Below are 14,892 nucleotides of genomic sequence, written 5' to 3' on the forward strand. Positions count from 1 at the left end.
TTCGTAAAAGTTGAAAAAATTGACAGCGGATGGCTGCATAGGACGAACCACGGCTGACCAACCAGCTCAGTCATTTGTACAGATTTGTTTGGACTTTCAAGGCTGCGACATCCATCTCCTGCTCTCCCCCGGATTACTCAATTAGGCAAAATTCCAATTAATTTCTTTCCAATTCTTTTAGCCCCAGAAATAGTTTTGCAGTTTTCATTTTGGCTCTGGAAATGGGTTTTCAACCAGAGGACTCAGATAGAGCCGTTTGAGAAATGAACACAGAGCTTGATAAGCAGATAGCCACCACTGGGACTCAAGTCTCTACTGGATGGAAAAGAGCCACTTGGCCAAGGAAGGCCTGGCCCCATCTTCAGTTCCCAGTCGCGTTTGTCTCCACAACTGCTGTGCACTTTTACGCGGAGAGCCTGCTTTTCACCAACTCTGTTTCTGTTGGCGTTTGTGGGCCCTTACTCTATAGCTTCACTATGTGTGAGAACATCTACGATGCCCTGGGTTCTAATCTTGAATGATGGAAAGTCTGAAGGAGCCATAGGGGTGTAGCTTTCCCTCGGCCTGAGAAACAGATGTGGTCAGGCTTGCTGGTGACATGTCTGATTTGAAAAGGTTACTCAAGAGATGGTCCAAGGAAAACAATCTGTTCTCGGCGTTAAGGATGGCCACCATGGGTTTCCTTCGGAGAACGGGCAACCTGTCCTGAAGGAGATCACCTTCTCGGAAGAGAGGCAAACATCATGCCCTTTTCGTGCTTAGGGTTTTGTGTTCTCTTATTCACTGTGCTATTTCCCAATTTATTACGGGGCCCCAAAAGGTCAGTTTCAGACCAAAGGCACAGCGTAGTTTTAACAGTCTGAGAAGCCCTAATCAAGAAAATCCTTAGTCAAGCCATTTTAATGTGAGGCAGAGCTATAAACCCATGGGATTCCCCAGAGTTAAGATGGCTTTCCCACTCAGCCACACCACTGCTAAGTCATAAAAGGAATCCAAGCTGCTGGAATGAAGCTAGCAGGAGAACTGCATTTCCAAAGATCTGTGCAATCCCGCCAGGTACTCGCAGGAAGAGCCCATCCGTCAGGAAATGGGATTTTGAGGCCAGTGGCCACAACCATATCCATCCTCCTACAAAAAGCCAACCCGCCACGCACAGAGGAGACAAGGTTTGCAAGGGGATTTGATAGGCCTGGAAATTGAAAAATGAGCAGCAGCTGTGAGCCTGAGGTCATTACTATCCTCCAGGGTTTGCCTTTTCTAATCTAAGGGGCAGTAGTTTCCATGATTAACTTTCAATTGCCGTCAAGGGTGTAATAAAATCTGGGAAAGAAGAAAACTTTCCCTTTGGTAAGCTGCTCCCATTTTCCTGCCCTTTCCTTTCCTCTAGTGCATATCCTCAATCCCCACTTCATGTTGTTTCCTAATTTTGAGAAAAAAATCTGCGCTCGGATGAGCCAAAATAGACAATGTCCTGTGTGTACTCAGGCACTTAAAGACTTTTCTTTCTCAGTTCTAGCGGCCAGGTCTTGAAGACAGCTGCAGGAGAAGTTCTCTTGTTTTCAAGACCATACACTACCATCACTTTCAGAACAGGACATGACACATTTTTATTTTCATTTTAAAATTCTTTCATTTTAAAATCTGTTTCCTGAGCCACTGACCATCAGTTCCACAGAACAGAGGTTTTCTAGGTGGTAAGATGTGCACAGAGAGAAAGAGGAGAAGAGGATATACTCATTCACAAACACATCTTACTGGTTACCACAGGGTTAGGAACGCTTAATGCTCCAACTTGATCTGATAGTGGCTCAGAAATCATCTTGAAAGGCTACAGCTGGACACGTCTCTCAGCAAAGGCCCCTGGAACCAAACCCCACACATGGTTTTATCAATTACAATGGCTCAGGTGGAAAATTAAATGTGCTTTAGATTGTTTGAGAGTTAAGTATAAAACTCATGACAACTCAGTGGTTCATTCATCCTACCTTTGCTTCCAAGTATCAGATGCCGGCGTTACAAAGGTTATAAAGCCTGGCGGGAAAGGGGCACACGCAGGCTCACCGCTGCAGAGATGCTCCCAGAGGGGGGGCATGCCAATTACACAAGGCAGCAAAGGAGGGGGGGCAGCCATGGGGGTAAATGGAGGACCCCAAATGCATCCTAGTCCCCTAAGAAAAGGTTTCCCTGGCTGACACCGTGTCTTGACAAGATACTGGATTGCTATATTTTGTTCCTGTTTCCCTGCTTCCAGAGGTTAGTAATTGAGTGCCCACTCCTGTTGGAGAGGTAACATTTTTCTTAGGTGCTAGCCCTGCCCTTCCCACTTCCCCGTCTTGATTTAAGTCTCTCCTAGAACAGTCGGAAAAGTGGCAAAAGGTGGCCATCAAGAGAACTGGTTCCAAAAATGGGTGAGAGAAGTCTTAAGAATTTGCCACAGGGGTTTAAAAGATGGCAGAGTGAGCTTTACTGAAGGAGATATAGTCCATAGGGTGATGCCTAGTGCTAGGCTAGGGAATAGTTAGGTGTTTTTGCTGCCCCCGATACCCTTTCTCTCCTCCTCCAAAGGTACTAGAACCCCTAGCTTTTATGTGTGGATGACTGCCCAGAATAAGACTGCATTCCTGACAGGGGAGTGTGGCCATGTAGCTAACAGTGCAATGTGAGGGGAATTCAGGTCTGTAACTCCCGGATGTGGCCCTAAGAGTGGGGGCCTGTGCCTCCCCGTTTCCTCCACCCCTAGTCTGGAATGTGAAATGGCTGGAGAGCCACCCCACAGCACAAGGACAGGCCACACCTTAGAGATGGCAAAATGGAAAGCTGTTAGAAGAAAGTCACAGAGGGCTGTGAAAACTACAATTGTGAAACCACAGTGTTAGTTCTCACCTACCTACACACAAACTTTCATGTAAAGGCAAAGGGAAAACACTTCAGTCTTCTGTAAGCTGATGTTATTTGGGGTCTCATTTACACAGCGTTATGAATAATGGTGTGAGGTGTGGGGTGCAATGAAGTGTTGATAAAAACAACATCCAAGGAGCTGGCCCTTTACTGCATGTAGCACCGAAGCCACAACAGGACACATTCAATCTGGTTTTTACCTTATAAAGGGCTGCCTGAATTCTGGTGGTGAAATGGGAGCGCAAAGGGCATCCAAAATGATCATTTTCCAGTTAACCATAATCATAATGAATAGCTTACCTTTTTCTTGCTACAGTATATTTGCCATTTTTTCTCTGCTGGAAGTGCAAACATGGCTTCCCTGTGTTTGTCTGTGAGGTCAAGTTCATCCTGAGAAGAAAAATAATAATTATTTCAGATTAAATGTTATTCCTATAAGGGAAGTTATCAGCATTATCAGGGTGAGAAAACAACACCAACACATATTTATTTATTTATTTATTTATTTATTTATTTTTTTGTGGTAGGCGGGCCTCTCACTGTTGTGGCCTCTCCCTTTGCGGAGCACAGGCTCCTGACGCGCAGGCTCAGCAGCCGTGGCTCACGGGCCCAGCCGCTCCGCGGCACGTGGGATCTTCCCGGACCGGGGCACGAACCCGTGTCCCCTGCATCGGCAGGCGGACTCTCAACCACTGCGCCACCAGGGAAGCCCCCAACACATATTTAAATGAACTTGGCAAAAACCAAGAAACTAAGTATAGGTGTATGTTACCAGCACTAAGAAAGCAGGTCCTTGGCCTGGGGCTCGGCACCAAGCACAGTAAGAGGGACAGGCACAGCCCTACATTTACCGAAGGGTAGGGAAAGGGGGCTGAACACGGGCAGAACTGTTCTGGGCCACCTTGTACTGCTGCAGAGGGTCCATCGAGCATTAAAGGCCTTTAAAGCTCCAGAGCTTGGAAGGATTTAATTGTATTGCAGATGAGGGTTTGGTAAGGATGGCTCCACAAACACTGACTATCGGGATGGGCCCTGAGGGACATGATGAGAGGGGGTGGAGGAACAGAACCAAAGGCTGGTATATGGTAATGGACTGGAGTGTTTGCGGGGGACAGTGACCAGCTTAGCTGAAGCACTGGGTTTATGCAAAGAATCATCAGATGAAAGGTTTGAGAGGTAAGGAGTGACTTGTTTGTGGAAAATCTTAAACGCCAGATTAAGGAGCTTATTTTCTTGATCAAGAAGAGCCACTGAAGGTTCTGAGCAAGGGAGTGACATCTGCATCACCAAACGCATCATCAGTATGTATTAAGTACTTTAAGTGTCAAGCCTTGTGCAGGCATTTTCTCATTTAGCTCTCACAACAACCCTAAGAGTTCCACTCATGATTACATCCTCATTGTAATAATAATACCTGTTGTAATACAGCTGGGAGAAATTACAGGGCAGAAGGTTGGGTAAGTAAACGCCTCAAAGACCACACACCTGGTAAATGATGGGGCTGGGGTTTCGGCCTGGAGCCACCTGACTCCAGAGCCCAGACTCAGCCTCTCAGATGAGGGTCTGGAACATTAATATTATAGTGGTGTGCAGTTTAGATTGGACACTAACAGAAAGCAATTTATGAGCATCCATAACTAATGAACAACAATGGGATAATGACTGTAAGGTGCACAGAGAACAGTTTTTGGCATTTGATAACTCAATCCATGGTCAACATTATTATTGGTATTGAGCGTCTGGTACCTTTTTATCCCTATAGGGAAAGTTAAGTCTAGTTAAGGGCAGCAGATTGCTGGGTGTGAGACATATTTTAAATTGCTATAAATTGAGGCACAATAATAAGGTTCAAATATCTGAGGCGTATAATGCCTTTGGGGCGTACCTGCAGCTCTGCCACTTGAGAACAACGGCCTCCCATCTTATTCTCCTACCTTCACTGGGTCATCAAGTCCTATCATTTCTTCCTTGAAAAATCTCACAATTTTCCCCTTTGTTTTGTTTTCCAATGAAACTACCCAAACTTATGCCCTAATCACCTCTCCTTTGGCTCTGGCACCAGCCTTCCCACTGTTCCTCCTTGCCCTTGCCATCCTTCCTACAGCATGGCCATAGATACATTACAGCAGCGGTTCTCAGACTTGAGTGAGCAACAGAATCAATCACCTGGAAGGCTCCTTACATCACTGATCGCCCAGCGCTGAGGACTGAGCAGGTGGGAGGAAGTGCAAAATGTCATTAAGTTCCACACTGCCTGCAGAATTAATTATACACCCCTCAGCCTGTCTTTTGAGGTCTTCTATTTATAACCCCAACTTAATTTACCAGGCTAGCTTCTGGTTATCCCCTTATGCCCTATCCTGTTAACACATGCACCGTCAGGGCCTAGCCACAGCAAGGTCTGACACATGCTGGCTGCCAGGGGAAATTCTTCATCTCATTAAGCCTCTGCTTCCTCACCTCCAGGATGGGCGTGTCCTTTCTCCGGCAGGGCTGGGTGAAGATGTGCAACATCAACTCAGCAGGTAGTAATGCCTGGCACAGGCAGGGGCAACCATACTACAGTTAGCTGGGTACATTTAAGTACAAATCAGGGGCTATTTTCTTTTAAGAGCAAGGTAAACAGTTAAATCACTAAAACACACACCCACACACTATTACACCCTAACCACAAGAAACTAGTTAAGAATTTCAACAATGGAAAACCAGGGAAGGAATGAAAAATATTTACAGAAAATTGCATTATAAGGGAACATGTTAAAAATGTTAAAATTCTGGGGTGCAACCGTTATATATGTGAATTAATTATTTTTCTTCCTTTTTAAATTTCCTGTATGTTACACCTGCTCTCACGTATTAATAAATGGGGGGAAAATGTTGACATAAATCACTTCCCAACAATTAGGGTTTTCTGGGGGTGGGGGTCAGATCAGTTATTCAAAGAGCTTGATGATATGGTGCTTAATCTGGGGGAAAGGGTTGTGATTTGTGAGAGAGAACAGTACTATTAATACTGCATCCTTTACTACACTTCAGCACTGTGTTTTTCCTAATTGAACATAGGTGTGAAGAAATGTGTAAATCCTGAAAACCTAGAAATTGACAGCAAAGAGGATTAATATTACCATATTTTGCTGTTAGAAACCTTCTGCTTCTGCTGAGACACAGAAATGACCAAGTTTGAACTGAGAGGACTCAGGTGAACTACGACTTAAGGGCAGATGGTTCCATGCAAGGAGAGAATTTCCATAAAATTAAAAACTGCTATAGGTCCTCTGGATATAATTTGGGATTACAGTAAGAAAATGGGAAGGAATACATGGGTAGTGATAATAGTAATAGCTAACAATTATTGAGCACTTTCTGTGTGCTTAGTAGTGGCATTTTATATGGATTAATCTAGTTTATCCTCACAATAATCCTATAAAGTGGGTAATATTACCCCACTTTCCAGGAAGCTGAATCAGAGAGATTAAATAGCCTGCTCAAGGTAACAAAGCTAGTAAATTGTGGAGGAGGAACTTGAGGCTAGACTGTCTGGGTCCAGCTTAACCACTAGCCTATTATTCTATTGATCATTCAACAGGTGGGTAGAACCATGACACTGATGCTAATAATAGGAAAATGCATCCAGGAGCTGCACTCACGGCCTGCTGGGCCTGCCGACTGTCTGTTCGCATGAAGAGGAGGATTTTGTTGTCAGACATCCCTGAGTTCCAGGTCTGGCTCTTATGGATTATGTACCCTTCAACAAGTGACTTAACCTCTGAACTTCAATTTCTTCACCTCAAAAATGAGAATAATATGGGCTTCCCTGGTAGCGCAGTGGTTGAGAGTCCGCCTGCCGATGCAGGGGACACGGGTTCGTGCTCCGGTCCGGGAAGATCCCACATGCCGTGGAGCGGCTGGGCCCGTGAGCCATGGCCGCTGAGCCTGCGCGTCCGGAGCCTGTGCTCCGCAACGCGAAAGGCCACAACAGTGAGAGACCCGCGTACCGCAAAAAAACAAAATGAAAAAAAAAAATGAGAATAATATATATCTGATAGCCTTCTCTCAAGCAACCAAACTCATGCAACCAAAACATTTTTTGAGTGTCTACTAAATGTTAGGCATTGTAGATGCAGGGGGTAGAAAGGTATCACAGAGCTCATGTGCTCGAGGCGGCAGAAGGGAAATCAAATAATCACACAGTCCGAGGGACGATGACACGGAGCTGAGCTGTGAGAACCCACTTACTGTGGGGAGAGGTGGGGCAGTGAAGGCTGTGAGTGAACTGAAGGGAGACCTGAGAAGTGAATAGGAATTAAACAGGTAAAAAGCACTGCAGACAGTGAGTGAACAGCAGCCTTGCAGGCCACTGTGAGCTTTGGTCTTTATCTTGAGAGCAATCACAGGTCACTGGTAGATCTGAGCAAGGAGAGTGACACAGATTAAATAATAATTGGGAGTGCCTAGGCACAATGCCCAGAGTGTAATGAGACCCCCATCCCTCCATTCCAAAAGTATATCTAGGGGCTTCCCTGGTGGCACAGTGGTTGAGAGTCCACCTGCTGATGCAGGGGACACGGGTTCGTGCTCTGGTCCGGGAAGATCCCACATGCCGCGGAGCGGCTGGGCCCGTGAGCCATGGCTGCTGAGCCTGCGCATCCAGAGCCTGCGCTCCGCAACGGGAGAGGCCACAACAGTGGGGAGGCCCGCGTACCGCAAAAAAAACAAAAACAAACAAAAAAGTATCTCTGCTCTGACTCATTCCGTTTTAATAAAATGGCTGAAACAAGCATGCAAGATTCTAAGAGACTATCACACAGCCTTAGAGATCCATCAACACCTACTCAATGTCCTACCCATTCCAGGACCATGTCCAGACATTACAAAGGATGCAAAGATGAATAACAGACCTGGATCTCATGGAATTCAGATTCTAGTTAGGAAGACAAGATGACAGAAGGCTTCGACAGCTCCTCTTCTTAGGAAAAAGTCTAAATTCCTTAGCTGGTAGGTAGGGTCCTTCATGGTATGGCCTTTGCTGACTTGCCCCACCTTGCTGCCCCCGCTGTCACCTCCTCCTCCTCCCCCCTCCCCTCCCCTCCCCTTCCCTCCTCCACCACAAGCAGCCACCTTTCAGCACGTGGGATCACAACCACCCATTTCTGAATCTTTTGCACATGCAGTTCCCTTTTCCCAGAAAGCCCTTCCCACCATGTCTAAGAATCAATCCTGTTTATCTAAGCTTTTTCAAGGGATCTGCTATTCCCCCCAGGCAGCCTACTCTGACTTTCCTGGGGTGGGCAGCCCCTCTCTGCTCTCCTAACCTTATGGCATTTATCACATTGCTGCAGTTATGTTATCAGCATGTATGACTCCCTTTCTAGACTCATCCCTAGGGGGCAGGAATGAAATTTGTTCTGTTCATTTTTGCATTAATTGCCAGTCCCCAAAACAATATCTGACATAGCTGGATTGTAAAAAAAAAAAAAAAAAAAAAAAAAAAAGTAAGGTGAGGGAAGCTGGGGCAGCTGGGAAGGAGGAGAGGGGATTATTGTGGGACATAGTGAAGATCAATGAGTTTTGATGATTAAAACCCATTCTTTTCTCTTTTTTGCAGTAAGATGTACATACAGTAAATGTATACTCTTAAGTATACAACTTTCAAGTTTGGCAGAGGTATACACTGAAGTGGTTTTTGCACTTTATGCATCAGAAACTGGTTGTACCATTGTACTCTCCCACCAGCAATATACGGCAGTTCCAGTTACTCCACATTCGCACAAACATTTGGTGCTGCATCTTTTTAATTTTAGCCATCCTAGTTTATGTGAAGTGGTATCTCAATGCAGTTTTAATTTGCATTTTCCTGATGACAACTGATGCTGAATATACCTTTTCACAAGTTCACATGCCATTCATACGTATTCTTTTATGAGGTATCTACTCAAATCTTTTGCCTATTTCTGAGTTGTCTGTCTTATTGTTGAAAAACATGTCCTTTGTCAGAGGTATGTACTGAGAGTATTTTGCCTCACCTGTGTCTTTTCATTTTGTTAACAGTCTATTTTGATCACTAAGTGTTTTTTTATGAAATATAACTTATTAATATTATTTCTTTTAGAGTTAGTGCTTTTTGTCTTCTGCAAGAAATCTTTGCAAGTTGCAGATCAAAAAAAATATTCTATGGTTTTTTATGGAAGCTGCTAGCTTTAGTTTCACCTTCTGTGTTTGAAGCTACACCCCATCTCACAGACACCACTCTTGGGGTCATTCTCTGGTTACAAAATGGATAGATTGCTTTTGCCTTCTTTCTTTTCCAGCTACTTGCACTCATTTAGATACATTGCTGGGCAAGTTGGGGAATGAAAGCACAATTAATGCGAGGAGGAAAAATAACAGAGTACAAACTAATTTGAAATCATCTCACACATTAGTTTCTTCAAAGCTCTGAAATTACTTCAACGTAATATTACAAGAGAATTTTTCATTTTGATAATTAATTCAAATACTGAAAGAGGCAATCATGGAAAACAAAACAATTAGGATCACTGTGCCTCAGATAGTATCTCTTTACATGAATGTTTTAAGAAAAAAAAGTCAATCTATAGAGGCAGAAAGCAGATCAGTGGTTGCTTGGGGCTACAGGCAGGAGCAGAGACAGACTGCAAATGGACACAAGAGGAGATGAGGTGATGGAACTGTTCTAGAACTGGATTGTGGTGATGGTTGCAAAACTGTATAAATTTATAAAAATGCACTGAACCGTACACTTACAATGGGTCCATTCTATGGCTTGTAAATTATATCTCAATAAAGTTCTAAAAAAAAAAAAACAAGCCTGGTTGTTGGAGCCCCAAGAAAACAAAGAATCCAGAGTAGAGAAAATAGAGCCTTGTGTACACAGTAAGGAAAGAAAAGTCTGGTTGAACATTAGATAAACCGAGGAATTGCTTTAGAAGAGAAACTGATTGAAAACAAATGTATGAAGAGGAGGGAAAGGGAAAAAGCGTAGCTCTTTAGTGTAAGTAGTTCAATCTGGGAAATGTGACAACTTCCTGTCCTTTCCTTGTAAATTACATAGATTCTATTAGTAGGCATTCCATTTAGGCCAAGAGATAGGCAATGTTTCCCTTAATGTCCCTTAACATTAAATTAGGTGATAGGTTAATATTAATGATTGAAGTCCTGAAGAACATTTTCAGTGTTTTTTGTTCTTCCTGAGTGGTGGACTAGAGAAGAGTATTGGCTCCTCTGCGGGTTAATAGCCAAGTTTCTCATTAAGATTAACAAACAAATGTAGTTAGCCCAACCTCAATCACAGTTGCTTCTAGATCACCTTACTTTTACTTTTTACCTCTCACCTTATTTTTTTTTTCTTTTTGCAATCCAGCTATGTCAGATATTGTTTTGGGGATTGGCAATTAATGCAGAGATGAATAGAATAAATTTAGTTCCTGCTACTGTACCTCAGACTGGGATGGCCTAGCTCCTTTCATCAGCCAAAGAATTTTTTTTTCATATTATTCTTTTAAAAGTTAAAGGAAAATGATTTAGCAAATGAAAAAAAAAGAAACATCTGCACCAAGCATCACTCCTCTCCATGAAAAACTCAAGTTTCTTTAAAACTGAAAGCAATGAACAAAACCCTAAAGGCTTTTCTTCTTGGAGAAGATATCAATTATGTTTTTCATAACTTTATAAAATATTTATTTCATATAGTTATAATATCTTGGAGAAAAGGTAATAATTAGACATTTTTTTATTAAGAAGAAAAGAACTCTGAAGGAAGCCCAGCTGCAGGAACTAAAGTTCTAGGTTTCATCTCTAACAAAGCATATTATCAAACCCCACTTCTAAAAGATTCTGTACAAAGAAACCCCACCAGTCCTACACTCTAGAGTAAGCAGGCAGCTCTATAGAGAAATCTATTTAAATCAGAAAACGATTGGCACAGTACAAATCTAAGGAAATGGATTGATTTGCTAAATAAAGCAAGGGAAGGAATTTTGAGATAATATACAATAAGGGTCTTGAATGAGTTGAAAAGCTCTTGTCAGAGATGTGAGCTAAATTGAAATATGGGATTATTTATAACACCTTCAATCCAATATTTAAAGCATTTATTCTTTGAAAATCTACCAAGTCAATAGATTTCAGTGAGCCAACAACAAGTGAGTTTCCAGCTAACAAGAGAAATCTCTAATAAAGGAACTCAGGATTTCTATTTCTAATGAGCTAAGCTAACTCTATATTCACACAGAAGTGGGAAGACATATGATGAACGCTGGGAGAAATGGAGATTAAAAAAATGAGGAGAGGGAGAAGCTAAGACAAGTCCTTGGGGTCACCCTGCCAATCAACCCATTTGTTTTGTACGTGTTTCTGTTTTGGGTTGTTTGGGTTTCTTGTTTTGGCTTTGTTTGGTTGGTTTTGGTTTTGTTTTCAAACAGTCGCTGACAAGGTAATCATCCATCTGACTCACTGTATAGAGCTCACAGAATTTTCAACATTTTATTATTCACACAAGGCTAACTTTTCTCCTTCAAATTAAATACACCAGCTATTTACCCACAGCAAACGGGCCCAAGTCACCCATTCTAACCCCACCCACCAAAGGTTTCCCACATGCCCAGCAAGCAGCAACCCGCTGGGGTTCACCTCACATACACTCAACATCAGCAGTGCCTTCCCTGGATTTAGCCCTCTCCCTCGTCCACCCTCGCCTCCCATCCCACAACTCAACACCACCAGATATAAGTCAAACCCTCTCAGAGGGACAAGTGAACAGGCCTGAAGTCACATGACATGGTGATAAGTACCACATCACGAGGAAAAGGCCAGACAAAGCAGTGGAGGGCTGAAGGGTGACACTGTGGCAACAAAAAAATTACCCTTTTATAAACGGATGGAGAAAATGTACTATTCAGCTGTAATAAATCATTAAATTTATGAACATCCAGCCTCACCACAGCAAATGACCATCGCATCAAGGAGTCATGAATTGCTGTCACAGCTCTTAAAATTTAACCACGATGACCCTGAGAACAGTATTTTATTTTCATAGAGGTGGTTTGGAAACCTGAAAGTTAGATACAACTTTTGTTTGTTTAAATAGAGGTGCCTTCAGTGAATTATTACTTGTTCCTAACCAGTCAGGAAAGACATAAACGGAAAACAACGGAGAGTGTTAAGTCTCAAAAGGGATGTGTACACAGAGAACAAACCTTGAAGGTTTTCAGCCTGTACAATTTCTGCCAACGTTCTTAGTCATTACACAAAATACCACAATGTGACTCACCACCACCTACACAGCAATGTTCTCTGTGTCTGATAGACGTGCTTTCATTCAATATATTAAAAAAAAGAAGTGAGAAATCCCACAAGCAAAGGGTGACTAACAGAAATAATTTTTACTACCTCACTACCCATGATTAATTGTTTTATACTATTTCCTTTCCTACTTTTAATAGTAGGCAATGCAAACTATCCAGTTTGCTAGATAAAGTCTGCTGCTAAACCTGTAGGCTTCTTATTTGGCTTCCTTGTGTTATTTCAACTAGAAACTCATTAGAGTAACTTTAACTTTTAATTAGTCTGCATCACCAGCAGCTTTCCAGTAATCTAAAATAAATAACTCTGTTCTAAACATATGTTAAAATCATCTCCCAAAACCCATCCAGCCACCCAAATTTCCAATTTTTATATTTACAATCTAATACAACTTCTGTTGACCAGGCTTAATTGAGAGAATTTCTAAGCAGTGTTTTCCTAAGTGAGTGGAGGGACTTTGTCTCCTGAGACACAGAATCAGCTTACAGAGTGACAGATGAGAGAGGCACCCTAAGGCCCTGTGGGCAACTGTGAAGCCAAGTTCCACACACGTCCCCCTCCCTCAGTGACACCAGCACTGCTGTGGCCCAGACCCCTCCCCACCAGCTCAGCATGTCCTCCAAGAGACTTGTTGGGCAGCTCAGCTAACACTTTTAAGTTTGAAGTGGGTCAAAAGATATCTAGCACAATCAGACTCTTCCCACACTGCAGCTATTTATTTATTTTACCATGTAATATAGGGTAGAGAGACTGTTAAGGACGGAAAATATTTCTTAGACATGATCACCCTTAGCCTTTTAATCTGCTATCCTTTATGCCAGCCACTTGCGTTCACATAGTAACTGGCAACCAAATGAAGACAACGAATAAACAGAATGACAAGGGGTGGGTAGGGATGCAGGAAGAGTGCAGGAATCAGCCCAAATCTATCACGACTACTTCAAGAATAATTCAAGGGCTTCCCTGGTGGCGCAGTGGTTGAGAATCCGCCTGCCGATGCAGGAGACACGGGTTCGTGCCCTGGTCCGGGAAGATCCCACATGCCGCGGAGCAACTAAGCCCGTGAGCCATGGCCGCTAGGCCTGCGTGTCCGGAGCCTGTGCTCCGCAACGGGAGAGGCCACAACAGTGAGAGGCCCGCATACCGCAAAAAAAAAAAAAAAAAAAAAGAATAATTCAAAATGGGAACCCAACTGCCGGATGATTCAGCCATCATTAATTCCTGCACACACACACGCATACATTCACTCAAATACATCCTGAGCATCTCATATGTAATCCTTCAGTAGTAAGTTACTCATCCAGGCCACAAGCATTTACTGAGCATTGATTCTGGTCCAGGTACTGCTCTGGGGATCCTGAGAGTGAAAAGGCCAGATAGGATGCCTGTACCATTCTGCTCTCTGAACGCAAAGATGCATGTTCACAGTGGATTTAACATAATGAGTGTCCATATGTGAATAAACTCAAACCAATTGTTTTAAAAGATGGCAAAGGACTTGCTTTTTCTTCTATATCCGAGAAATACCCATCTTTCCTGAAAACAACCCATGCATATATTCTAAGTGAGCTCCCAGTCATTTGGTTTAGTTTAGTTCTTAAATATTATATTGTGTAATGAAATAAACATCTAGCAGCTGTAGGATGTTTCCAGTAGATTCATTTAAAATTGGACAAGAGGGGGGAAAATTCCAACTTTTTAGGAATCTGGTTTTTAAAAATATATATTATATATATTATTTTTCCTTCATCCATGAGCCAGAAAATCATAAGTAAAAGATGTGGCTGGTACTGAGCTCCTACAACACAAATCAAGAAACAGTTTGAAATTCCAGAGGATTTCTGGGAATTGAAGGTGGAGGATAGGGGATTCCAATCACAGCGGATAAAAAAAGAGTTGAGTACAGTTTAGAACTGAAATACACGATCCATGTATTTGGCATTCAGCTCCCGCAGGCCATGTGACATATGTTTTGTGAGAGCAAATGGTGTTTAAATGATTCCCAGTGTATCAATAGATATTCTCAAGTGCAGTTATTTGTACAAACTAGACATTACTGAAACACATTTTCAAAATTACACTTGAAAGCTTACCTAAACCACACTACTTATGGAGATCAAATTATCCTCCCAGTCTTTAAAACCTATATTGGTTTGTATGGGGACACTTAAAAGAGTTGGCAAGTAGTGCAATTTGCTGAATTTGTGTAACTCGCACATGGTAGCCTGAGGATTAAGTTAAACAATCAGATTTTAAGTTGTAGCCAAAAGCTAAGTAGATACATACCGCTCAGTGTCTCTTTAGGACTCTTAATAATGAAAATCATCAAGGCCAAGGGGACTCATAACCATTTTCTCAATAACGTTATCAGTTCAGAGATGGTTTTGCAGTATTTGTGCTAAAAAAATAAAGGTTTCATGTTTCTTTCCTCCATCTCTCCCTGTGTCCCCACCCTCATTTCAGTCCCTAATCTGAATTAAGAAGCACCCAGAAATAAACGGACTGATAACAAACTATCTAACATGAAGTAAAAAATGTAAATGGAGAAAAGGACATTTGGAATGGTCTTGATGAGATAAGATATAAATTTAGGACTTAGAAGGAGTAAAATGGTTTTGTAGTTTTATCTTAAGCTTTCCTGGATTTGTTTTTGTGAATCAGAAGATTGAAGAAAAC

At 42.4% G+C, this 14,892-nt stretch overlaps 1 protein-coding gene across 6 annotated transcripts in view; it reads right to left on the minus strand.

Annotated features, from left to right (window-relative positions):
- Nucleotides 1-14,892, minus strand: part of DAAM1 (dishevelled associated activator of morphogenesis 1) — a 175,795-nt gene that overhangs the window by 90,483 nt on the left and 70,420 nt on the right. For all 6 annotated transcript variants that reach the window (XM_059059651.2, XM_059059648.2, XM_067028409.1 and 3 more), the window contains one exon: nucleotides 3,199-3,288. In XM_059059651.2, coding sequence (XP_058915634.1) covers nucleotides 3,199-3,288 — 90 coding nt within the window. The remainder of the gene's footprint in view (nucleotides 1-3,198; nucleotides 3,289-14,892) is intronic.

This window comes from Kogia breviceps, chromosome 3, assembly GCF_026419965.1.
Source record: "Kogia breviceps isolate mKogBre1 chromosome 3, mKogBre1 haplotype 1, whole genome shotgun sequence".
NCBI classification, from domain to species: domain Eukaryota; kingdom Metazoa; phylum Chordata; class Mammalia; order Artiodactyla; family Physeteridae; genus Kogia; species Kogia breviceps.